The following is a 26,583-nucleotide window of genomic DNA, read 5'->3' on the forward strand; positions in this document are numbered from 1 at the left end:
ACTTTTCACTCAAATCGGAGAAACAGGCTTTGGAGTATAAGTTTGACCTTACAATTTAATGTCTTGACTATTTTACATTATTTGTCTTTTTCAGTTCTTCATCATCAAAATCATCATCAGTTCTTCATCTACAAAGTAAATAACAAAACCTTGTTAGCAGCAGTTTCTAGATCTTAAGCTATGAAGGATCATATACAATGGCCTTGTATAATGTACAAATGTACTGGTGTTTTTAAAAAAAGTGTCTTTGAGGAGCAGACTTTTGGTGCAGCAGATAAGATGGCATCTAGGATGCCAACATTCCATAAGGGAGTGCCTAGGTGGGTGTCCTGGCTCTGCTCTCTATTTCAGCTTCCTGCTAATGCACACTCTGGGAGGCAGCAGGTGATGGTTCTAGCAGTTGGGTCTCTGACCCCCACATGGGAGACTCAAGAGTGTGTTCTTGGCTCCTGGTTTCAGCTTGTCCAGTCCCTGCTGTTGTAGGCATTTGGCGAGTGGGCAAATGAACTGACCTCTGTCCTTTTGTCTGTCTCTTTCTGCCTTTAAAATAAATAATAAAAAAGTGATGCTTGATTTTCACTGAAAATGTATATATAATTCATAAAATTTCAGATTTCTCTTTCAAGGATGTGTATGTGTAAAATATTTTAACATTTTTAAAAATTTGTTTCATATATTCTTTTTTTTGACAGGCAGAGTGGACAGTGAGAGAGACAGAGAGAAAGGTCTTCTTTTTCCGTTGGTTCACCCCTCATGGCCGGCGCGCTGCAGCCCGCGCACCGCGCTGATCTGAAGCCAGGAGCCAGGTGCTTCTCCTGGTCTCCCATGCGGGTGCAGGGCCCGAGCACTTGGGCCATCCTCCACTGCACTCCTGGGCCACAGCAGAGAGCTGGCCTGGAAGAGGGGCAACCGGGACAGAATCCAGTGCCCCGACCGGGACGAGAACCCGGTGTGCCGGCACCGCAGGTGGAGGATTAGCCTATTGAGCCGTGGCACCGGCCTCATTTATGCTTTTAGGAGCATAGTGATTCTTCCCACTCTTTCTCCCTCACTCCCACCCTCCTTTCTTTTCTTATTTTTCTCTTAATTTTTGCAATGACTTAAAATATTTAAAATTTTCTTTATAATCACAAGCTTAGTCTTCCACTAAATAAAGAATTCAACATGTAGTAAGTAGAAAAACTTTGTTCCTTAAGAGTATAGGCAGGGGCTGGCACTGTGGCACAGCAAGTTAAAGCCCTGGCCTGAAGCGCTGGCATCCCATATGGGCGCTAGTTCTAGTCCTGGTAGCTCCTCTTCCAATCCAGCTCTCTGCTGTGGCCTGGGATAGCAGTAGAAGATGGCCCAAGTCCTTGAGCCCCTGCATCTACATGGGTGACCCAGAAGAAGCTCCTGGCTTCGGATCGGCTCAGCTCCAGCCATTGTGGCCATCTGAGGAATGAACCAGCAGATGGAAGACCTCTCTCTCTATCTCTAACTCTCTCTGTAACTCTTTCAAATAAAATAAAATCTTTTAAAAAAGAGTATAGGCAAGGGCTATAAATAATAATCAAATCTTAAAGTGTTAATTTTGCTCATGTACCTTACTTTTTTATTAAACAGGTAAGAAGAAACTAGGAAGATTATTAACAGTAAAATAACTTGGATTAAAATACTTCAATTTTTCGTTACAGTGAGTCAATAACTATAATCAGTATGATTGTGAATGGTTTAATAACTTTAAAATGTTTTTCATAGATCACATTTTCATGAAATATATGAAAAGAATGCAAAGACATTATCAACACTTATACTAATAGACCAAATGAACATATACATGGATGAGATAATTATTTTGCAAATTTTACAAATAATGAAACTGGAGCCAAGCATTTTAAGTGGCTTTCCCTAACAGGGAGTTGAGAAACAAAACTGTAGCTAACTTTTAACTGGTTCATTTCCAAATTTATGGATTTTTTTAAAGATTTTATTTATTTATTTGAGAGGTATAGTTACAGACAGTGAAAGGGAGAGACAGAGAGAAAGGTCTTCCTTCGTTGGTTCGCTCCCCAAATGACCGCAATAGCCAGAGCTGCGCCAATCTGAAGCCAGGAGCCAGGAGCTTCCTCCCGGTCTTCCCACACGGGTGCAGGGGCCCAAGGATTTGGGCCATCCTCTACTGCTTTCCCAGGCCACAGCAGAGAGCTGGATCGGAAGAGGAGCAGCCGGGACCAGAACTGGCGCCCATATGGGATGCCGGTGCCACAGGCAGAGGATTAACCTCCTGCGCCACGGCACCGGCCCCTATGGATATTTTATTAGCATAAAAGAAAGCAAAAATTTAGAGCTAGAAGTGATATCAGTATGACAATATAATAATGAGGGACAATATAGCAATTGATGTGAACTGGAGGAAGAAAAAAATGTTTTTAGGATAGATATCATGTTTTCTCTGATCAGAGGTAATGAATAGAGTACCTGAAATAAAATGCATTAAAGTGAAAGAGACATTTTGATAATCAATGTTGGTTTATAGCCCTTGTCACTTTTGTTGAGGAACTGTATTTTGTTTTGCTTTGTTTTGTTTTCTCTACATACTATTTGTTCAACTCTTTTACTTAGGATAGCATTAACTATATGAGCATTAAGTGTACTAAAAAAAGATCATTGTAAAAATTAAGAGTGGGAATATGAGAGGGAGGGGAGGAAGGATCAGGATGTGGGTGGGAGGGAAGGTGGGGGGAAGTGCTACTATGTTCCTATAATGGTATCAAGGAAATACACGAAACTTGTATAACTTAAACGAAAAATATATCAAAGGAAAAAAAGAAAAATACACCTTAAAATAATGAATCCAATGATATAGAATTTTAGCTTTTAATCTATTGACATCTAATCAGGATAAAAGATATCAAGATTTCTGCTGCTGCTCTGGCCTCAGAATCAGTCCTAAAGGCATTCCGATCTGGCTGAAAAGCCCATGAGACTATTTCAGGCATGGAAAGCCAAGACACTCTGGCAAAAAGATCTCTGTGAGTGAGATCCCAGTGGAAAGAACAGGTCTTCAAAGAAGGAGGTACCTTTCTCTGAAGGGAGGAGAGAACCTCCACTTTGACTATGAACTTGTCTAAACAAGATAAGAGTCGGAGAACTCAGAGGGCTTCCATAGCCTTGGAAACTCATGACTAGAGCATAGGGAGATTACTGATGCCATAGACAGGAGTGTCAATTGGTAAAGTCAACAACAGGAGTCACTGTGCACTTACTCCTCATGTAGGATCTCTGTCCTTAATGTGCTGTACATTGAGATTTAATGCTATAACGAGTACTCAAACAGTATATTTCACTTTGTGTTTCTATGGGGGTGCAAACTGTTGAAATCTTTACTTAATGCATACTAAACTGTAAAAAAAAAAAAAAAGAAATTATCAATTCCCAACTTGACTCTCACTGGGATTAAACATGACAATAGGTCTGATCTGATTTCATCATCATTTAAAAAAATCATCTATTATTTTTCACTTTATGTTTCTGTGTGGGAGCAAACTGTTGAAATCCTTACTTAATGTATACTAAGCTGATCTTCTGTATATTAAGATAATCGAAAATGAATCTTGATGTGAACGGAAGGGGAGAGGGAGTGGGAAAGGGGAGGGTTGTGGGTGGGAGGGATGGTATGGGGGGGAAGCCATTGTAATCCATAAGCTGTACTTTGGAAATTTATATTCATTAAATAAAAGTTAAAAAAAAATTTAAGTACAATTTGTTCAATGGTTAAAATGGGGTTGTCAGTGAAGAAACTTAAAAACAGTCTCATTCAAGTAACTGCTTAAGTGAAACCTACATCTTATATTCTATGTTCACACACTTTTAATGATCTGTATCTTTGTTAAAATATAAATGATGATGTTTAGGTTTTGTTTCTGTTTAATAAGGCTTTTTACCACTGACTAAATGAAGGAATGTACCTTTAAGAGATTTATATTCTGTAAATAAAAATTGGTTGAAACAATTACAAAACAATAAAAGAAGAATATATGTATTGAAGAATGAAAAAAAAAAAGATTTCTGCTGCTGCACTTGTCCTTGCTTGTCCTCTAAATGTATTTATATCACAATAAAAACATGATGTATTTTTGATATTGTTGTCAACTTGACTATACCTTGTAATTTCCTCCAGGTCTTGTTAAAACTAGATGACTGGGCTGTATCTGAGAGAGTTTCTGATTCAATAGATCTTGGGTGGGCCTGAGAATTTTCACTTTTAACAAGTCTCAGGTAATAAAGCTGCTGACAACTACCTGTAATGTTGATACACTGTCAAATGAAGTCCTGACATTGATGCTGGTTTTTGTCACTTTTGTTATTGTTCTTTCCTTTCCTGGTTATTATATGGATTGTTTCTTTCACAAAAAAAAGGAAAAAAAGTGTTTTTAGTATCTAGTGTTTCCATTTTGGAGACTTCCATCAACTCAAACAAACTCCTGGGCCTGTGCTGTGGCTTAGCAGTTTAAGTTGCTGTCAGTGATGCTGGCATCCCACATGAGTATGGGTTCATGTCCTGATTGCTCCACTTCTGATCCAGTTCCCTACTAATGTGCCTGAGAAAAGCAGCAAAAGATGACCCAAGGGCTGGCACTGTGGCACAGTGGGTAAAGCTGCCGCCTGCAGTGTTGGCATCCCATATGGGCACCAGTTCAAGTCCCGGCTGCTCCACTTCTGATCCAGCTCCCTGCTAGTGGCCTGGGAAAGCAGAAGATGGCCCAAATTCTTGGGCCCCTGCACCCAGGTGGGAGACTTGGAAGAAGCTCGGCTCCTGGCTTCTGATCGGCGCAGCTCTGGCTGTTGCGGCCAATTGGAGAGTGAACCAGAGGATGGAAGACCTACTTCTCTCTCTCTCTGTCTCTCTCTCTCTGTCTCTCTCTCTCTGTAGCTCTGCCTTTCAAACAAATAAATAAATAAATCTTAAAAAAAAAAGATGACCCAAGTGCTTGGGCCCCTGCACCCACATGGGAGACCAGGAGGAGGCTTTTGGCTCCAGCCTGGCCCAGCCCTGACTATTGTAGCCATTTGGGGAGTAGACTAGTGGATGGAAAATATCTTTCTGTGTCTCTCTGTCTCTCTCTCTGAAACTCTGCCCTTCAAAAAAATAAATAAATGTTTAAAAAAATCCCAAATCTCAAATATCTGAAAACGACACATAATTCCCAAATCGTACCTTACCTAGTTTTAAAACACTTTTTTATTCTAAACTTGATTTACTAAAAGTAGTTGATTACTGAAACAAGAAGGACTGGTTAATGTACAATTCACCTTCCATCAATTTACTAAGAAATTCGTGGGTATCAAATCTTAATAAAAGAAAAATTAATAGCACCTGAAATGTCACCAGTGAAACAGCAAGTGGCTCTATTATGTCATACTCATGAATTTAGAAAAATGAGAATTAGAGTTTGCAGTTCATATAAAACAATATTGTTAGTGTCTCCAAATAAGTATTTCAAATTTCTGAAAAATACTCTTCTTAATAGGAATGGAATGAATGCAAGGTAGTTCCAACAAGGAATTAAGAGTGTTTGGAAGTTGGAGCATGTGCTTCCATTCATTCTTTAACAGTCTCCAAAAGACTTCAATGGGCCCATCCCATGTACCAGTCAGAATCAGACGCTTCAGTGAGAGATTGTGGTTCTCTAGGAGACGACATAGTTCACATTTTATTAACTGTTTTGTTAATCTGAAGGTGGCATCACAGTAGCATATTTGTGTTGCTTTGTAATTAATGAATATGTATTACAACTTGAAGATAGATTCTTCTGACAATTTGCTATTTTTCTTACAATACTACCATAGTAGCTACCTAGTTTTTCAACAACCAGAAATATGGGCACAGGTGTTTAACTCCAAATTGGACAGAAACATTACCAGAACATAAAATAAACTGTCAGGGAAGCTGTTAATAAAACTCCTGAAATTTTAAAGTAGTTCTTATTCTCATGTAATGTGAGAACAGAAATTAGATTCATGTAGTTCTGAAATCTTTGTCAGAAGGTTTTTAGTCAACAGCTATTTAAGACTTTTCCTCTTCTAACATTTATGCAGCACTAAAATTAAATTGCCTTTTAAAAGTTATAATAGCTTAACACCAAACCCAGATTCCGTTTCATAAACAACAGTCTTCAAACCCATATGGAAGAATCATCTTGGCTCATTTAGCAAGTACGTATATAGCCCCCAAATATGGAGGAAACACACAATACATCAAATATATTAAAAATAAGACTGGAGACCAAAACATTATTGCATTTTAACTTCTTTAATAACACTCAAAATTGTAATGAGAACAATCCACTATTTCAATTAATGTTTAAGCGCAGTTACAAAGAATAAAACAAACACATTTAAGAAGAAATTGAAGTATGCCTTTAGGTTTGCAGGCTGTTGAGCACATTTTAAATGTATAGCATATGAAGTCACAGAACAACAGAACTACAGGGAAATCCCACAAGTTAATAGCTTAGCTATAATCAGATTTATCTTGACACAAAATAGTCTTTAATCTCATTTAATGGCCAATTTGGCTCATCTAAGAAACCGCATAGATGTCAACCACAGGGTCTTGCAAATGTGGAGTGGCCATTTACATTTCAAATGAAGTACAATAGATTACCAGTACAAAATCTATCCCCTTAGTTACTGTTTCCTATCTGCAATATGAGCACTTAAAATGTTAATATGTGATAAAATTTCACTTATTTAAAACTTACATTACATATACTGAAACCAGAAATGAATACAGCAAGAATAGAGACATACAGCAGCCTCTGATTTTACATAATGATCAAAATATTTAGAAACCCAAAGTATATGAAGTCGCAATATGCAGTGAAATAACCTTAAGGCAATGTGATTCTCCACATTTATTTTATAGCTGACCAAATTAACACAAAACAACCCATGTAAGCTTTTGAAAATTACAGGAGCTACTTTGGTTGTGAGAAATGCAGATTGGCCACTTAAGGAAAATTTAGTCTTCAAATTGACAATTCAAAATTTCCCATTAGGAGTGAATAAAACTGGAATGATATTAAATCTCCATGGAAATTTACTCTTGTAAGTCAGGATGACTTACATAATGAGGCTTTAGAACAAAAGTGTTCTTCACAAACAGAACATTAAACAAATTATTACAAGTTCAAGGTAATGGTAATACAGAAGTAAGGTAAATTTTCTTGATGTATGTAACTTGTTCTGACGACCTTTTTCAATAACGACTCTAAAACGTTGTGTGATAAATCCAAACACAAAACAAACATAAAACCACTTAAATTTAGATCTCATGTTCTATTCTTGCTAAAAACAGTCACTGAAATCACCAACAAAATGATAGAATATCTTTAAAGCAGTATTTTCTTTATATCTGTAATAATTTCATTTGTCAATTCTTAAGGCATATTCTCTGGAATATAAATTTTCTGCAAATAGATTTCTACTTTATTGTTACCCAAATTACAGATATCCAAGATACCGACGATATGTACTCTATCCAGTTCAGTTACTGCTTTTATAATATCACCTAAAAGTAAAAAGCAGATGGTAAGTATTGTAAAATAGTTAAATATTTACTTGGCTTTAGAATCACATAAGGTGATGATTTTTTACTTGCAATGTTAACATTGTCCCTCATCTTCTCCCTCTTTCCTCCAATTCATCTTAACCGTTTATCAAAGTTATAATATACTAACTTCTGCAGATAGACATGAACACCTCAAAAAGATGCTACCCATAATGTTAAGACACGGACTGGTACTCTAAAGACATATATTGTTTCAGTGCAGTTTTTAATGTTGCAAAGTAAATATTTATATATATATTTATATTCTCAAGATTATTTATAAAGTTCCAAATAACATTTGATTGTTAGATTTCAAAGAAGTGCAAAGACCAACTTTCTGATTTTGAAACTCAAGTATCAACTTTTCAAAATCTGTAGTCCATACAGCAAAACAAGAATTACTTACCCTATATATTTTAATCACATATATGAGGGAGCTTCAGAAAGTTCATGGGCCAATGGAATTAAAAGATTATATGAATTCCATAAGCTTTTGTAGCTCCCTTTGAAGTGGCTTTATTAACTTAGCTACACAAACTCTTAAGCAGCTTTATCAAGGTGAGTGACATTACCGAAAATAGCAGGGTAGGGATCTGTCTCTCTAAAAAGCATTGTATAAGTTCGCAAAAACTCTCAGAATCTAAATTTTTAGAACTCTGTAATTTAAAGAAAGACTAAGAACAACAAGGACAAGATAAGTGAATAAAGAAACTGCAGCACAGCGGTCAGAGTGTGCTATGATCCTTTAAACAGCCTGCCTACCACTCCTCATTCATGATGATGGCAGCTTGCACTCCTACCAAAGGGAGCAATGCAGACTTTATTCTCAAAATTTGGTTGTGTGTTTTGACCCATTTGTCAGCTCCCTCAAGGACAGAAGCAAGGGATTGCTTTTGTTTCACCCAGTTTGGAACATTCCCACAGATAGAGTGGCGTTCATTGAAAGCACATAAAGGTAAAAGTATTGACCAGTGCAGGTGGTGGGATATAAAGTTGGGGCAAGCAATAACCAGACGAAAACACCCAGGGAAGAAGCAATTGGGAAAATAGATGTGGGTAAATAAGGGCATTTCAAAGCTTCTGTGTACACTGGGAACTCAAAAAGAGCTTATATACAGATTTGGACAAATGCTCAGAAAAGGCCTGAGCAGCTATCCTAATAATTTACCTCTATTTGATCTTCAGGTTTTGAACAAGTAAGAAGGGAGAGCTAAGGCAGAGTTATAAGAAAAAAAGCCTGGCTAAGTGTTGAAGGAGTACCACAACACATAGGGTCAATCTGAAAAACTAGAAGCATGTTTTTTTCTTTTCTTTTTTCCTTTTCTTGGATCTAAGCATTTAAGGAAACTCTTTCAGAAGATTAGCTAGCTACTACTCAGCTAACAGATCATACACAGACTTCAATGGCTACATACAATACAAACTTTATTTTAAATATGAAGAAACTAACACTCAGATTTGTTAAGTAAAGTCACATTTGATTTTAATCCAGATAGTATGACTTCATGGCATATGATTTTAATCTTTTATGCTAGAATTACTTTTCTACAAAATTGTTCTATAGTCCAAGCATGTGTTTGGATTTTGTGGGGCCTGAACAGGGCCTTTTTTAGGAATAAAATACAAAACATATAAGATACCAAATGGGCCTTGGAAGGGACCTATGCAAGCTTAGACTTCATGAGATTCACTGTAATTACACCTTTGCTAGATAAATCAAAAACCCAATGAATAATTTAAAATTCTGCAAGTTCAATAAAGGACAATGGATATTACAAAAACTTGCTGGTACTATTTTTTTTCTTTTTTGAATGGGATGGATTTTAATCCAGATGTATTGGGAAGATTTCAGGATCTTCAGATCTGATGCTACAAGCAGCAACTCAAACCTTAATAATTGCTACCATATATTGACCTTTACAGATAAGGACTTATATACGACCCTTAACATAAAATATAAATAACTCTTCTCTTTAGATGATTATTCCAGTTGTGTAATAATTGGGTACTTCTTTATGTTTTAGTATGCTTATCTATTTCCTACATCATAGGGTGTTTTGTGAATTAAATGCATGTAAGGCACTTAGAATGGCAGATGGCTTAGAGCAAGAACTCAAATATTGGCAGTAATAATTTTTTACTTAAATCAAACCTATTATAAATTACATTATTACATTATTTTAATTACTTACTAATTAAATTAATTATTTTAATGTAATGAAATTACATTATTTTCATTACAGAAATTCTTTTTTTAAAAGGATTATTTATTTATTTGAAAATCAGAGTTACACAGAGGGAGATGCGGACTCTTCTGCTGCTTTTTCCAGGCCATTAGCAGGGAACTGGACTGGAATTGGAGTAGCTGGGACACAAACTCATGCCCATATAGGATGCATGCATCACAGGCAGCAGCTTTACCTGCTTTGCCACAATGTTGGCCCTACACAATAAATTCTTTAAAGACAAGAAAATGGGGTAGGCATTTGGCCCGATAGTTAAGATACCAGTTAGGATGCCCATGTCCCACATCGGAGTGCCTGGGTTAGTCTCAGATTGGATCCCAATTCTAGCATCCTTTTAATGCAGACTCTAACATGCATCATGTTACTGCTCAAGTAATTGGGTCCCTGAAACCTTTGTGGGAGACCCAGGTTGTATTCCTAGCTCTAGGCTTTGGCTTAGCCCAGCTCTGGTCACTGCAGACATGTAGGGAGTGAAACAGATGATGGAAGCTCTGTCTTTCTCTGACTCTTAAATAAATATTTTTAAAAAGACTACAGATTTTACCTATAAACAGCTTCTGTACATTTCATTTTAAATTGTTAGTATAATAAATATTGTACATTTTAAGACATGCCTATATCAGCTTTGCTGAAATATGGTTTTGTCAAACTTTTTTTAAATCTTTGTCAGTCAAATTGTTAAGAATGATACAGTACTATAGTTTTAATGAACTGTGACTATTTTAAAACTTACTGTAGATGAGCAAAATGGACATTTTTAATTTGATTATTATTTAAAGCCCTTGCCTATATTCCTGTTAAAGTAAGGTCTTTTTATTTTGTTGAATCTTTTATTTAGTGGAGCATTAAGCCTTTGACTATAATGTAAATTAAAAATACATTATTTCAAAAATAAAAAGAAATTAAAAAAAGAAACATCACAAATGGATAAGACAAAGATATTGCTATCTGTTCTCACTCCATTTCCCCTTCATGGTTACAGGGAAAGACAAAGTGCCCTGGTCTCCCTTATGGCCAGGTTAGGATCTAGTAGCTGACTTCTGACAATTGAGAATGCAAGGGGAAGTGACCTGTTACTTATGGTCTAGTGTAACTAAAGCCACTGTGTCCTTCATCTCTTTCTTCCTCTGCCTTGACAACTCTAGCAGCCATTTGTTTCTGCCAGGGCAGCAACAAGACGGAAGGAGGTGGATTCTAGAATCATTGCTGGGAAGAGAGTTGATGACTTACTGCTGTAGACTTGAGCAAGAAATTTTTATTAAGTCTCTGTGACTTTAGAGTTCCTTTGTGTCTCCAGCCTAGTCTAACCTAGATTGTAATACAGTGTGGTATTCCCTGCTCTGAAAATAATATGTGAAGTCCTGATTACCTAGAAAATAATAAAACCGTTTTCTTAATTATTTAACCAAATACTTTCAAGGAGGTAGAAGGCATGTATGTCCTTGTACTTCTGAATTAAAATGATGAAGTAGGGCATTGTATCAGTATGTATTATTCAATAAATTGTGGTGGAATGAGAAGGCCATGCCAAGATGGCTGCTGGCAACAGAAACTACCTGGCAACAGGCTGTGATTGGATGGCTTTAGAAACTGCCTGGCAACAGGGTGTGATTGGTTAGGGCATAGACCGCCCCTTGACTGGATTGGCTGCCTTGGCTATATAAGCTGCTGTAGCAACTGAAATAAACGAGTCTGCAAGCTGCTTGCCTGGGGTCTGTGTGGTGACTTTGCGCCTCTTGCCCCCACCATGCTCCTGCTCCCAGAAGAAATCAACCGCAACAATAAATGATTTGAAGTAAGTGGCTACCTGGAGAAAATATAAAACTGGATCCCTATCTCACTCACTACACAAAAATAAATTACAAATGAATTCAATTGAAGCCATATCAGCACGTCCCAAGTCACTTAAAAAAATAGGCAAAAGACCAGATAATTTTCCAAAGATATGCAAATGTCCAATAAGCACAAGAAAAGATGCTCAGCATCATTTGTAATTATGGATATGTAAATCAAAATCACAATGAACCACCACTTCACACTTGTTAGGATGGCTCTTTAAAAAACAAACAAAAAAAAACAGGGGCCTGTTCTGTGGCATAGGAGGTAAAGATGCTGCCTGTAGTGCCAGCATTCTAGATGGGCGTAGATTGCTCCATTTCTGATCCAGCTCTCTGCTATGGCCTGGGAAAGCAGTAGAGGATGGCCCAAGTTCTTGGGCCCCTGCACCCATGTGGGAGACCCGGAAGAAGCTCCTGGCTCCTGGCTTCGGACTGGCCCAGCTGCAGCCATTGTGGCCATTTGGGGAGTGAACCAGTGGATGAAAGACCTCTCTTTCTTTCTCTGCTTCTGCCTCTCTGTAATGCTGCCTTTCAAATAAATAAATAAATCTTAAAAAAAAAAAAAACACTAGAAAATTTAATGGTGAGGATGTGGAGAAACCAGAATCCTCATGAATTGCTGGTATGAAAGTAAAATAGTACAGCTACCATGGAAAACAGTTTGGTAGTTCCTGAAAAAAGTTAAACACATGGATGGACATTTAGCCTAGTGGTTAAGATGCTTCTTGGGATGCCCACATCGCATATCAGGATGTATGGATTTGAGTTCCAGCCCTGCTCCCAAATCCAGCTTCTTGCTATTGTACACTCTGGGAGGCAGCAGGTAGTGGCTCAAGTACTTAGGTCCCTGCCACTCATGCTATGAGTTCCTGGCTCCTGGTTTTGGCTTGGCCCAGCCTTGGATGTTGTAGTCATTTGGGCAGTGAACCAGTGGACTGGAGCTCTCTCTATCTCTCTGTCTGTCTCTCCCTCTCTCTCTTTCTGTGTGCATGCATGTGTGTATGTCTCTCTCAATTAAATAAAATGAATAAATGCATTTTTTAAAAAGTTAAATGAAGAATGACATATGATGCAGCAATTCCACTCCTAGGTATATACAAAAGAACTGAAAGCAGACTCCGACAGACACCTATACTCCAATGTTCATAGAAAAATTATTCACAATAGCCCAAAATATAGTAACAAACTAAATGCCCATTAACAGATGAGTAGATAAACAAAATGTGTTATATACATATAATGGAATATTATTCAGCCATAAAAGGAATGAAATTCTGATATATGTATTATAACAAGAGTGAACCTTGAAAATGGTATGCTAAGTGAAGTAAGGCAGACACAAAATGGCAGATATTGTATAATTCTATTGCATAAAATATAAAAATAGGCAAATTCATAGAGACAGGAAGTAGCATAGCAGTTATAGGGGATTACCATTTAAGAGATACAGTTTCTGTTTGGGATGATGAAAATGGTCCAGAAATAGTGGTGATGGTTGCAATATGGTGAATGTCTGTAAAACTGCTGAATAGAAAATTTAAAATGGTTTGAAAAGTAAATTTTATGCTATGTATACTTTATCACAATAAAAATATATAAATCATGAATAAATAAAAGTATCAGAAAAAACTAGCAAATAAAAAAAAGTCTTGAACTGGATGATGTCTTTCCCAGTATGGCATAAAACCAGCAACCACAAACTAAGACTGATATATATGAGTTAATAAAACTGTTTAAAATACTAAACCTTTCATTGAATAAATGTCAAACAGGATAAAAATACTTGTAACACACAATAAAGGGTTAAGTTCTTTGATATGCAAAAATAACTTACAAATTGATAAGAAAAAGGAAGAAAATAAAGCTAGGATAGAAAGTCCATATAAAGAAAACTTATATAAATGGCCAAATTGATAAGATCAACAATACCTTGTGCTTACAACAGTGTGAGTAAAGTGGCATATATACATATATGGTACTCATTGCAATACTGTTAACAGTCAAAACATTTGGAAACAATGTTAAATGTCCATCAGTAGGGGACTGATTAAGTAACTTTTGGTACAATCACACAGTGGAATACTTTGTAGTTAGAGAAACTGCTGGAGCTCTCTATATATAAATTGAAAGATATCCAAGACACACTGTCAAAGGGAAAAACTGATTATGGAACTGCATATTTATATTTATGCCTATTTCTGGGATCCATTTGTGTGTGTTTCATAAAGAGAGAAAAAGAGAGGCAGAATATATACTGCTAAATGCAAAAATAATTTCTTCTTAAAGAATGCAAATAATACTGGTTATCTCGAGAGAGTGGGTGAGCGGGTTGGTGGAAGAGGATGGATCTGCTCAGATAAGGAGACCTTTATCCAGTACTTTTCTGTACCATGTGAGTGTTTAAATTATAAAAAATGTTTGAAAGAGTACACCAGTGTTATATCATGAGCCACTGCATTATATTACTCTACTACTAAGTTTATCTTTCAGTTTGGACTCAGGAAAGGAATGGAAAAATTTGGAATCAGACACATCTGAGTTCAAATTCCAGCTCTGTTACTCAATGCTAGTGAATTTCTCCCATTTCCAGTTTAGTTATCTATAAATATGAGATAATTTTCATCTCTCAAGGTTCCTCTTGGGATGATCTGTAACTTTCATCAAATGCTCAGGCACAGAATTAAATGGATACTATTATTATTGTTGTTATTGCCCTGTCATGAAAAACATGATATGCCTCTGAAAATGAATCACTTTACTTTTGATTAACACTTAATTTTTCTTCTCTAGTTATTCTTCTATTTCATTTCCTTAATGTTACCTGCTTTGGTAGTAGGGTATCAAGTATTTTCATGTGACCATGTTAGTGACTATGAGAAGAATACTGATTGGTACAAGCAACAAGCAGATAGCTGAGAAGTTTGAACTTGTATTTATAGAACATACACATGGCAGAAGATGCGACAAAAGTGAATATTATATGAATCAAGAATATGAGTACAGAAATACTTAAAACACACATAAGGGCACTACTTTAAAAATTCGCAATTACTTCAAGTCTAAGGAGCGACAATGTAGCAAGTAATACTTTCTATGTCAACTAATATGTCATCTCTAAAATGGACTGTAGGAAAAATTTTTAAAAACCTCATATATTATACAATTAGATACTCAAACATCTAATTTGCAGCAACCATTGCTGCCAAAAGTTACTTCATCATCAGGCAAAGCTCATAAGATTCATTAAAAAAAAATACACTCAAGAGCTTCATCAGCTTAGAACAACTCACCACACAATCCCAAGATAATAACTTTTTTTTTCTTAAAAGCTCTTTTAAATGTAACATCCTGATTGGCTCAATGAAAATTACTAGAAACTTTACCACATGTTTAGGTAATAGAAATGGCAATATAAAGTGAATAGGCTAATTAAATTGGATCGACAGTTTTAAAGGTATACAGATATAATTTAAAGTTTGGTTATATTAAGCAGCAGCCTACATAATCAGTTGTCTGAAGCATCTCACTATCAGGATTGCATACACTCCTAGCAGTACTCAAGGAATTTACTGAATATCACTTGAATAACTAAACATTTTCAAGAGAAAACAACTGTACTGTATTATATTCTGGAGGTATTATAATTCCAGGCCATCTTAAGGGGGAAAAGATAAATTGTTTCGCCTGAGCTAGAAGGAAAAAATAGTAGAATCTGCACTGTTCCATGTGCATCTACGTAGTTCTGATGAAATAATGACTTTTAGAATTGTGTTTTAAGAGACTATTTTCAATGACTGCCTGGAACAGAAACAAGCTGTTTAATTTATTTAAAAGACATATTCTCAAGAAGTCCTCGGGTACATTCGCCAAGTAATCCTTTAATTGACTGACACTAAATTTAAAACTAGAAGAGTTTACATAGTAACATCTGAAGGTGATGATTGCTTATTATAAATTTTTTTCTGAATGAAAAGAACTCCGAGATGATCTCACCTGCAAGGGCTTTTGGATCTGGCGATTGGTCACTGTCAGTTACCTCCTGTGGATATACACAGCTGTAATTCATGCAAGTTAACAACGTGTCTATTTGAGAGGTTCGGACATCTTCTGGAGAATACATGGGTAGGAATGCGACATCAATTGCAATGTCATGGTTTAAACCTGTTGGAGAAAAATCACGTCATTCAAAGTTCAGTGGGTTAATATATGGTGCTCACAGGGCCAATTTTGTTGTTTTGATCCTAACATACACTAAATAGTTTCAGATCTGGAAAAACTCGTGTTTCAAAACTGGGGACTAAACTCTTAGCTTTGCCAGCAACTTAGAAATATAGGCTAGTTGATAGATTCAGTGGAATCTGCCACCACTGCTAGAAATAGCATTTAAAATGTTTTCTATAATAATGCAAATATCAAAATCTTACTATCCAACCTGGTCATGAAATGGAGACACCTAACAGTGTTTCCTGGGTCATTCATGACAGGTGCCATTACGGGATAGAATTCAGAATTGGCTACTGGTTCCGTTATTGCTACTCTGACTTAAGTATATCTGACTCAAGCAAGGTCAGGTATGGTAGCAACTAGGTCTCATCTGTTCTCAAATATATAAGACAGGCTTCACACACTCAAAAGGTTGTAGTAGACCAAGGGCTAAGGGGGGAACAACCAAAGTCAATCATGAACCTTTGGCTGTCATTTCTTTATTTGGAACAATGTTAGAGTGGACAAAAGATTTCCTAGAGAAAGACAAGGATTTGAGCTGGGTACTAAAGGATGAGTGGCTTTTATATAAACAGAGAAGAAGGCATTGCAGGTAAGGCAAGGGATAGCACAAACCAAAGGTATAGTCTGGAGTAAGGAGATCAGGTTGGCTGGGGCAAAGGCAAACAGACACACAGAGAACAGCCTTAAAACTATGAATTTCACCTAGTCACCCCAACTAGAAATTCTGGAGTTATCCTTTACTCCTTCCTTTCACTCTTCCCAGATATTTAGTCACTTGGCTTCTATGACCTAAATATTTTCTCCCACTAATCTTTTACAGCTATTCTTAAGTACTCGGTATGGGCCATTGATTGGTAAACAAAGTCCTTCTTGGTAAGCTGCAAACTGATCTAGAAATATATTCTTTGCTTTTTATGGGCAAATGACACTAAACCCCATAGCTTTAAAATAAATAAGAGTTACAGAGAGGCAGAGGCAGAGATAGAGAGAAATCTTGTATCTGCTTGTTCACTCCCCAAATAGTTGCAATGGCCAGAGCTGGGCCGATCTGAAGCCAGGAGCCAGGTCTCCCACATGGGTGCAAGGGCCCAAGTACTTGTGCCATTTCCACTGCTTTCCCAGGCACTTTAGCAGGGAGCTGGACTGGAAGTGGAGCAGCCGAGTCTTGAACTGCCCTTATGGGATGCCAACACTGCAATCAAAGGCTTTACCTGCTAATGCCACAGCACCATCCCCATAAATAAATCTTTTTAAAAATCAAGGAAATAAGCTACTAGCATGTTCACATTCACAGAAGTTTTGCAGCAATGCTGAGTTAAGTGGCTATACTTCCTATACTCCTGAATCAGAACCCTTTAAATCCTAGATAATGATATAATTTGAATACCAAATTTTAGTAAATCTTAGAAAATTTTACCTGACCCTTAGTTGTATGGTAGATTAATAAAGATTACTTTATTTAAAGATTTATTTATTGATTTGAAAGGCAAAGTACACACACAGAGGGAGAGAGGGAGGGGGGAGAGAGAGAGAGAAAGAGAAAGAGAGAAAGAGAGAGAGAGAGAGAGAGATTACTTTCATGTGCTGATTCACTCCCCAGATGGCCACAATGGCCAGAGCCAGGAGTCAGGAGCTTCATCTGGGTCTCCCACATGGATGCAGGGGCCCAAGGTCTTAGCCATCTTCTACTGATTTTCCAGGCGCATCAGCAGGGAGCTGGATCAGAAGTGGAACAGCCAGGACTTGAACTGGCACCCATATGCGATGCTGGTGCTAAAGGCCGTGGCTAACCCACTGCACTACAGTGTCGGCCCCTAATTTTTTTCTTAAATTTTGGATTAACATGAAATACTTGTACATTTTATGGGGTATAGTATAATATTTCAACAGATGTACAAAGTATAAAGCAATCATGTCAGGCAATTAGCTCTTCCACTTTCGTTACCTCGGACCATAGCTATACTACTGTTTTGTGGAACATCAGAAATCATTGCCTTTACCTGAGTGCGCTTTAGTACACAAAATCATATCTCCCCATCTCACGCCCCTCCTAGTGTTGTGGGACGATGAAGGTTATCTAGGTTCCTGTTTTATGTCAAAGAATTTCAATGTGGACAGGGACAGTGGGCAAAGCAAGATTTATTGAAAGTGAGAAACCTGCTAGAGCAGTCAGGATGAGGACTCCAAGGGAAGAGTTGCCGAAGAACCTTGCCAGTGTTGGCTCTTTTATCCACAGAGTAGTTCTTTCCCTGGCCCTTTTCTGAAAAGTGAGTACAGATTTAACCAATCTGGAGGCTAGAATAACGACCAATCCGCAGGCAAGTGTTACTAATACTTGGTCGTTATTCTAGCTACTATGTCAGACCTCCAGCAATGACAGGTGAGCCCCCAAACATGGTGTGGGAGTTTTGCAGTTGGTGTTACAGGGGCAGTGGCAGGAGTCTATGGCTCTAGTCACTCAGGTCTGTGCCTTGTGTTGGAGAGATGTGGCGGATTCTTTTGGCGAATTCTTCAGGAGCCGTACAGCTCTCACGCTACAGCTCTTCATATTACAGCTCTCTGCACTGCAGCTGTCTCTGTGCTGGTCACAGCCTTGCCTTTCTGTCAGGTTCTTCTCTGTTGGCTCCATCGAGGTCTTAGACTGCCTTCTGGGTTGCTGCTTCTCTTCTGTGCTGGGTTCTCCATCACTTGACCATGAAGAATGAGCAAAACTCTCTGGCAGTGGGAACGGCCTGCCCTGAAGGGCTAGCTGCCCTGGAGGACTGCCTCTCAAAGATGCCTGGCTTGGACTTTTACGCATTTCTAAAGCAGGAAGCTCTCCCTAATTGGTCGATGTGCGTGGTAATGAGGCATGTTATGTGAACAAATCAGAGAACTTATATTGGAGTAGCCTATTTTGCAGAAAAATGTTCAGAGTTCACAATCAGGTCTGTTTGGAGACTCAACAGCTGCAGATTACCTTGCATAGGTTTGCCCCTTCTCCAGTCTTCCCCTCCCTCAGGGCTCCTGAAGAGTTACATCTTGTGTTTCTTTGCTGTTTTTCTTTCCTTTCCAGGGGTCTCTGGAGTCCCTATCACTAGCATCTAGTAATTACTATTTTAGATTCATATCAACTATATGTGTGTATGTATAAATTTCCACATATGAGAAAAAATGTGATATTTGTCTTTGTGAGAATGGCTTATTTCACTTAACATAATGATCTCCAACTCCATCCATTTTGTTGCAAATATCCCCATTTCATTCTTTTTGTTGGCTGAATAATACTCCATTGTGTAATCTAGATAGCTTTCTTTTTTATTCATTCATCCATTGATGAAACCTAAGTTGATTCCCTATTTTGGCTAGCGTGAATAATGCAGCAATGAATACAGAAATGCAGGTATCTTTTTCATATGCTGATGCAATATTATATTGGGTCATGTGGTTCTATTTGTTAGTTTTTTGAGGAACATCCAAATACTGTTATCCCTAGTGGCTATACTAAATTGCATTCCTACCAACACTGTGTTAGGGTTCCTTTCTCCACAAAGTCACTAGTGTTTGTTATTTTTTGTCTTTTTGGTAAAAGCTGTTCAAACTGGGGTAAGATGATACCTCAATGTGGTCTTGATTCACATTTCCCTGATGGCTAGTGATATTGAACATTTTTTCACGTTTTTAATAACATTTTTAAAGGAAAACGCTGCATTAAAGTACTCATTGACCACAGATATATTCTAGTTTGCAAATATAAAAGAGAAAGTAACATTTTAAAAAAACCTTAACATTTTTAACAGTATGCCATTGGTAATATTTTGACTTGTTTCTAACTTATAAAATATTGAGGTTAGCTTCAACATTTTCAAGTAAAATTTGCTCTAAGTTGTTTGATTAAGACTAGTGTTCAGAGTGCAACAGGTCTCAGGGCTTCTGTACGAGCTGTTCTTGTATCTTTTTTCCCCCAGATTACCAGATGGCATGCTCCTTGCACCTCCATCTGGTTTCCGGTGAAATGTTACCTTTTTAGGGAGACTACTGAGGACTGTATTGAAAATTTAACTGCTTCCAGCTGCAGCATTCTGCAACCCCTTTTCTTCCCCTAACTATCACCATCTCTCTATAAGATCTTTTAGGGTGGTGCTTATATCTGCTTTGTTCATTAATGTAACTAGCATGTAGAACAATGGTAGGTATATTAGATTCCCAGTGAATATTTGCTAAATTGATTAAATAAATGTAGATTTTTGTATTTACCCATAATTTATCATATTTGTGCATTAATGTTCAAATATAAATTCAACTGTATTCCCACTGCCAAACAATGAACACAAAAATCCTGTACAAATATCAACAACAATGGCTATGATGTAAATGAGTTATTTAAACTATCTTTGCTAGATGTTTTGTCAAAAGATTTTTGACAAAATTTACCAAATGGTGCTTTTGCTGTAAAATATATTTAAATAACAGTATAATATTTTGATAGCATTAATTTCGATTTCAAGGTAACTATAAAGTAAAACAATAAGGTTGAATTTATCTTGACTTTTTCTCCTATTAAAGCAAACGGGACCAACAGAATTTCTACCTTTCTTGGTATTCGTTTGTGGGGTCAGGATAAATTATTTGCACATACTCTCAAGGAATGCCCCTTTCCTTGATGAAAGTCCACTTGAACAATTAGCTAAGTAGCACTAGGCTCCCCTCACTGTTGTCTCCCTCAACAATTAATGCTTGTATTGGGGTTTATAGCTCTTGATCTCCAAAAGATCAATGGATGGCCTTCAGAGAATTATGAAAGGCTGGCTGGATTATGTTTCTAATTGTGTAAATCAAATGCAAATTGAAGAGAGAATTCTTAAACTCTGATTGACTAAAAAGATTTCATGGGTAATTAAATCAATGTTAGGAGAGCCAGTGATATATCCTGATAAAATCTATTAAGTCCAATCAAGCTTTTGAAAAGTATCTTCTTATATTTAAGGTAAGAAATAATCCTCAAAATTGGGAGAGACTGACCAAGAGATTTTAAGTTTTGTAGCTGGGCTAGTTTTTACAGGTACTGAAAACTATTTGGTTTGCTACTTCATCTCAATATATTCTCTTTGTAGGCAACAGGCTGATGTTTTAGTGGTTCACATCGATTGATCTGAGGTGAGCAAGATGGAGTAACAAGGATATTAAGATAAGAACCAGTACTTTTGGGATAGATTTCTGATATTGTGATGGTACCCAACTGGTTGTTGAGAGTCATTAGAACTGTGGGAAGGCTAATAACTCTATTCCAATGTTTTCAGTAATGACTCACCCATACCAGTCAGAGCTAATGACCAAGTAATAAGGTTATGGTTCAAATAATCTTCGTGGCTCCAAGAATAAGGCACTTCAAAATTATTATGCCCTCTAGAGAGCAACAAGATATTGCAAAGGGATAATAATCTACTAGAACATAGTATCAAAGTGAGACAATCTTTGGGCTAGGAGAACTTTAAACTTTATACAGATTTACTAGCCTGGATTGGTTTAGACAGTCTTACCCAAGAACAGGGGTCTAGAATAGAGGTCAGAAAACTATGACCTGGTAGTCAAATCTAGCCTGTTTGTTTTTTGTATATACCATTAAGTAAGAATGACTTTTACATTTTTAAACAGCTAAAAGTCAAAAGGACAATATTTTATAATATGCAAAAATAATGAAACTCAAATTCCAGTGTGCACAAACTTTTATTCAAACATAGCCATGCAGCACATTCATTAACATACTGTCTGTGGCTGCTTTCATACCCAAACAGCAAGCTGAGTAATTGCTACAGAAATTAAATGGCCTGTAAAGCCTTAAACATTTGCAATTTGGCCTTTTACAGTAAATGAGCTTTCCACCTTGCACAGTATATGTTTAAAGTCATCATTCAGTTTTCAGATTCTATCTTTTAACAAACAATGTCTTAGGAAGAGATTAAATCCTCTCTTCTGAGTTCACTGTTCATGTTCATGCTTAAAAAAGTTTCCCTGACTCTCAAATACATAAAAATAAATTTTAAAAATTTATATAGAAGCAATAACTTAGTTAATTCCAAACTAGGCTCCTTCATTCTACCTTGATGCTGTTATTCATCCTGAAATGTCCTTCCCATTCAATTTCTGCCTTTCAAAATTGGATTTGTATTGAGATTAACATAAAATATCACCTTCCTCTCGCCTCTTAAGACAGATTTCCAAAGAAGTTTGTGAACATTTAGGAAAAGGAGGCATTTTCCCCAGTGACCTGCTTGGATTGTTGACCAAGGACTCATTCATTTTGTACTAACCTCCTTTTTCTTTTGGCATTATGACTTATCAAATAAACAAAGAAAATGCAAAAAAAAATAAGACTATTAGGTCTTATAATACTACTTGGATTCATTTTTCCTAAAAGATATGTCAAATTTATCACTTTAACATTTGATAATCAGTTCTCATTTTCAGTATTAGAGAATATCTAACCTTTGAATGCTACTTAGAAAGTAATAGTTCTCCACTTTTATTCTACTACTACATGCTTAATTGACAGGATGCATTCTTGCCAGTGGCTCTCTCTCTCTGTAGCAATAAGAATCCCTTATGAGGGGCAGGAGACTTAATGGGCTACTGATGTGTACCTAAAGTTCAAGGAGTGTGGGTAGCCTCTCTAAGGAGATTTTTGTAGGCTACCCCATCCCGCCAAGGTTGCATGAGAATCACTTGAACAAGCACCATTTACATTCATTCTCTATATTTTATCCCTATATTAAGTTAAACCCTTAGAGTATTTGGATTATATGATAGTTACAGTGAAAATATAATCCTTTATAGAAACACATTACTAAGACATAACTAATGATTATATTGATTATGTACATTACAGGGTTGATGCAGCAGGAATCAATCATCTGAAGAGTATGTTCATACCTCTAAAAAAGAAAACTGTAGTTTAAGGTATCACCTCTTTTGTTATTCTGTGTTATTTCTATAATAGTCTCATATAGTAACTTCAGACTAAAATTTTGTTCAAAGGGAAAAAAAAGCCAACAGGATTCCTGAATATGAATGTTTTCTCTGCAACAAAATATATGGTTAGAGTCTCAGGAGAACTGATTTGTAATCATGCCCTGGCTTTTATCTAGCCAGTGAGCAAGACTAAATGATACACAATGTTTTTAGTTCTAAAATTGAATATCTCATCAGAAAAACAGCATCAACAAAATCGCACAAAAAAAGCACCCTTTCTCCCTTCCTGCCAGAACGCTTAGAGAAAATTATTGCCAAATGGTAGTAATCTGGTTATTTGCAAGCACCTAGTAACATCTACTTTTCCTGCTTCCTCTAAAATGTTGTTTTATTCAGGGCTGGCGCTGTGGTGTAGCTGGTAAAACCTAGGCCTAAAGTGTGCGCATCTCATATGGGTGCCGGTTTGAGATCCGGCTGCTCCACTTCCGATCCAGCTCTCTGCTATGGCCTGGGAAAGCAGTAGAAGACGGCCCAAGTCCTTGGGCCCCTGCACCCATGTGGGAGACCTGGAAGAAGCTCCTGGCTCCTTGCTCCAAATCAGTACAACTCCAGATTTTGCGGCCAACTGGGGAGTGAATCAGCAGATGGAAGACCTCTCTCTGTCTGCCTCTGCCTCTCTGTAACTCTGCCTTTCAAATAAATAAATAAATCTTTTTAAAAAATGTTGTTTTATTCATAAACAGTTTGTTTTTGACTGTCATTTAATCCTGAAAAACATCCTTGAAAACAGGATCTAAAATGTATATAAAAACAGCGTAAACTTCTCAGAGCTAGTGAACAGAGTGGTAAATCTGCCTTCTTCACATCTGATTTCTGCTTTTAGCTGACTCATAGCCAAAGCTATAAAAGTTTACAATTACATATAAGACTGCTGAGATGTCTTCGCCAGTCTGTTTCAGTGGATCAGTACCAGGTAAAAAGAAAGAAAAATAATAAATTTTTGTGTCTAAGGAAGCCATCATTTTCATGATTACATTTTGTGATATATGTAAAATAATGCTATAAACTTTGTTTACTAGACATAAAAAACTAAGGCTGATAAGCTACTTGAAGAGACAAAGTAATTTACTAGAAGGAAAAGCTTTTGAAACTTTGGTTCATGATTGTCTAACATAGTGGAAATAGATACTTTTCACAGATTATATATATATTCACATGTATATGCATATTTTTGTGTGAGGAGGTAGGGAATTTTTAAAATTGATTTATTTTCATTTTATTTGACAGGCTGTGAGACACACACACAGAGAAAGGGGTGGGGGGAGAGAGAGAGAGAATGAGAGAGAGAGAGAGATCTTTCATCTATTGGTTCAGTCCCCAAATGGCCACAATAGCCAAGGCTGAGCCAGGCTTAAGAGAGGAGCCTGTAACTCAATCCAGGTCTTCCATATGGATGGGAGGACACAACCACTTGAGCCATCATCTGCTGTCTCCCAGGATGCACATTAGCAGGAAGCTGGAATTGGAAACACAGCCTGAACTCAAACCCAGGCACTCCAATATGGGATGCAGTTGTTCCAGTGGCATCTTAACTGCTGTGCCAAATGCGCAACCCTAAGATTTTATTTTAAAATTATTTCATCTACATCTTTCACTTATTAGAAACAAAAATAAATGTAAGCTTTAATTTTTTGATTCATTTATATTTTTCTATGCCCTACAGTTACCTTTCAGTTTTGAACAACCTGTAAAAATTAGCTTATTTTCCATTATCAGACAAGGGAAGTCTTTTCAATAACCTTTTTCAGTTCAACCTGAATTACTTGAGGATTTTATTTTGTTCAAGAGTAAACAGACCTTCTGTCATTCACCTGATTAGCACCCTTTTTTTATTATACTTTACCCTTCAATGCACTGAGAAATAAGTAGAGGATATGAGTAAAAATGTGGTAGCTGAGGGAGAACAGAACCAGTCTTAAAAGTCTAGTAGACAGATGGTCAGATGTGAGGAAAGTTCCCTTAGTTTCTATTTTTCTTTCTCTAGATTCTTTCTAAGCACTTGTTAATGCTTAAAAGCCCATAATTTGAGCTCCATTTATTCCAAAATTAGTGCTCTATTCCTCTAGTTTCAGCCAAACAGCAGCTCCAATTGAGCTTACTTTTTTTTAAAGCAAAATTAGTATATATGTTTAAAGTACGTTAAATTAATATTATTCAAAGAGAAGAATAATTGACTTACCTAGAATGGTTACTTCAAAATGTCCAAGGCTTCGGGCGCTCTTAAAATCTTCAAGTTTGGGGGGTCTTTCTTCTGGTGGTATGTATTTTGCAGGCTGAGAATTATACTGCTGAGCAAGAAAATTCCTATGCTCAAAAAGAAATTTCCGTGGAATACTTTCAGGATAAACACGGCTGTAATGCAGGTGATCTATTAAATGATACTTTTTGTCTCTCCACATCTGGCTCTCCCATCTATCACTTAAGATTTTTCCAGTCTTCCCTCCAAAACTTTCCTGACCTGTTAAAGACACAATAAAACAGATACAATTGACCCAATAATGGTATTCACTATTTTTTAAAAAGCACAGAATAATAAGGAATAGTTAGGTGATTTTAAAAATCAAACAACCACCTATAAAATGTAAAGTGAATACCCCAAAGATAACTATATTCACTTTCAAAATAAAAATGCACTCTAAAATATTAAAAGTGACAATGTCGCCTTGTTCTCTCTTGATCTCTCTCTCTTATGCCTGTCCCCCCTACCCATCAGGCTTCCCTCACCCGAAAATAAACCTTTCCTCTAGAAAAAAAAAAGAGACAATGTTTTCTCTGCTGTTCTAATTATGCAGATTTGTTAATTACCTTCACATTTTTCCTATATTTTCTATATGCTCTTAAATAAATATATATTCCATTTATGTTCTATGACAAATTTAAGTTAAATCAAATTCATGAGAATAGTAGTATCTAGAGATACTCACTATTGGTAAAATTCGAGCTTAAAATATGATTCTGTTAATCCCTGCTAAAAGAAGCCTAAACACATACAGTTCTTTTCTTGGATACATCTCTCCTTCAAAAGGACCGTTTTTTATTATTATATATGACACTCTGTATAGATATAAATAACACGGAAAACACAGAGAGGGCTAAATTGAGATGAATGATGCCCTCAGTTCTTGATTGTTTTCTATCACAAAGCCAATTTATCATGTACTCATATTTACAATTGATCAAACACATTTAGTTTCTAATGGAAAATATAATTTAGCACTTACATATTATGACATTCATTCATTCAACAAATAATTTTTGAGCACCTATTATGTGCCAGACACTATGCTAAGAAATTCAGTACAAATAAAATTTTAATTCAATAATGCATCCTGGGAACTATGATGTATGGTAAATTTAGAAAAGACATGCTTTTGGAACAAGACTCGCCTCATGTTGTCAATTCTGCTAGCTAAGGCAAGCTGACAGCAGCTCTTTCAGTTTACCACAGTTGTTGAGTTTCTACCTTGCAGGCTGTGTTGACTTCTATCCTAGCATAAAAAAACCTTGCTGAGGCAGAAGATGGCTTCATTTGCAAGTTTCAGTATGGTTAATACAGCATTTCTTCTTTTGAGACTTTACTCCATACCCCAAACTAGTAGTTTGGCTTCTGAAACCTAGCTGGAGACTTACTGAGAATATATTGCATGGTAGAATATTAGATTGAGTTGTAAGC

The 26,583-nt window shown here is 36.7% G+C and overlaps 1 protein-coding gene across 2 annotated transcripts in view; it reads right to left on the reverse strand.

The window, feature by feature from the left end:
- RADX (RPA1 related single stranded DNA binding protein, X-linked) overlaps nucleotides 1-26,583 on the reverse strand; it is an 84,589-nt gene continuing 58,006 nt past the window's right edge. Inside the window, exons 12-14 of one of the 2 annotated variants that reach the window (XM_051827222.2) lie at nucleotides 25,090-25,368; nucleotides 15,669-15,836; nucleotides 1-128 (exon numbers count right to left, since the gene is read on the reverse strand). In XM_051827222.2, the coding sequence (XP_051683182.1) occupies nucleotides 91-128; nucleotides 15,669-15,836; nucleotides 25,090-25,368 (485 nt within the window). In that variant the 3' untranslated portion in view covers nucleotides 1-90. Of the gene's footprint in view, nucleotides 129-6,085; nucleotides 7,553-15,668; nucleotides 15,837-25,089; nucleotides 25,369-26,583 lie in introns of those variants that run through there. The other variant, XM_002720172.4, reaches the window with a different exon arrangement.

This window comes from Oryctolagus cuniculus, chromosome X (genome assembly GCF_964237555.1).
Source record: "Oryctolagus cuniculus chromosome X, mOryCun1.1, whole genome shotgun sequence".
In the NCBI taxonomy this organism is placed as follows: Eukaryota; Metazoa; Chordata; class Mammalia; order Lagomorpha; family Leporidae; genus Oryctolagus; species Oryctolagus cuniculus.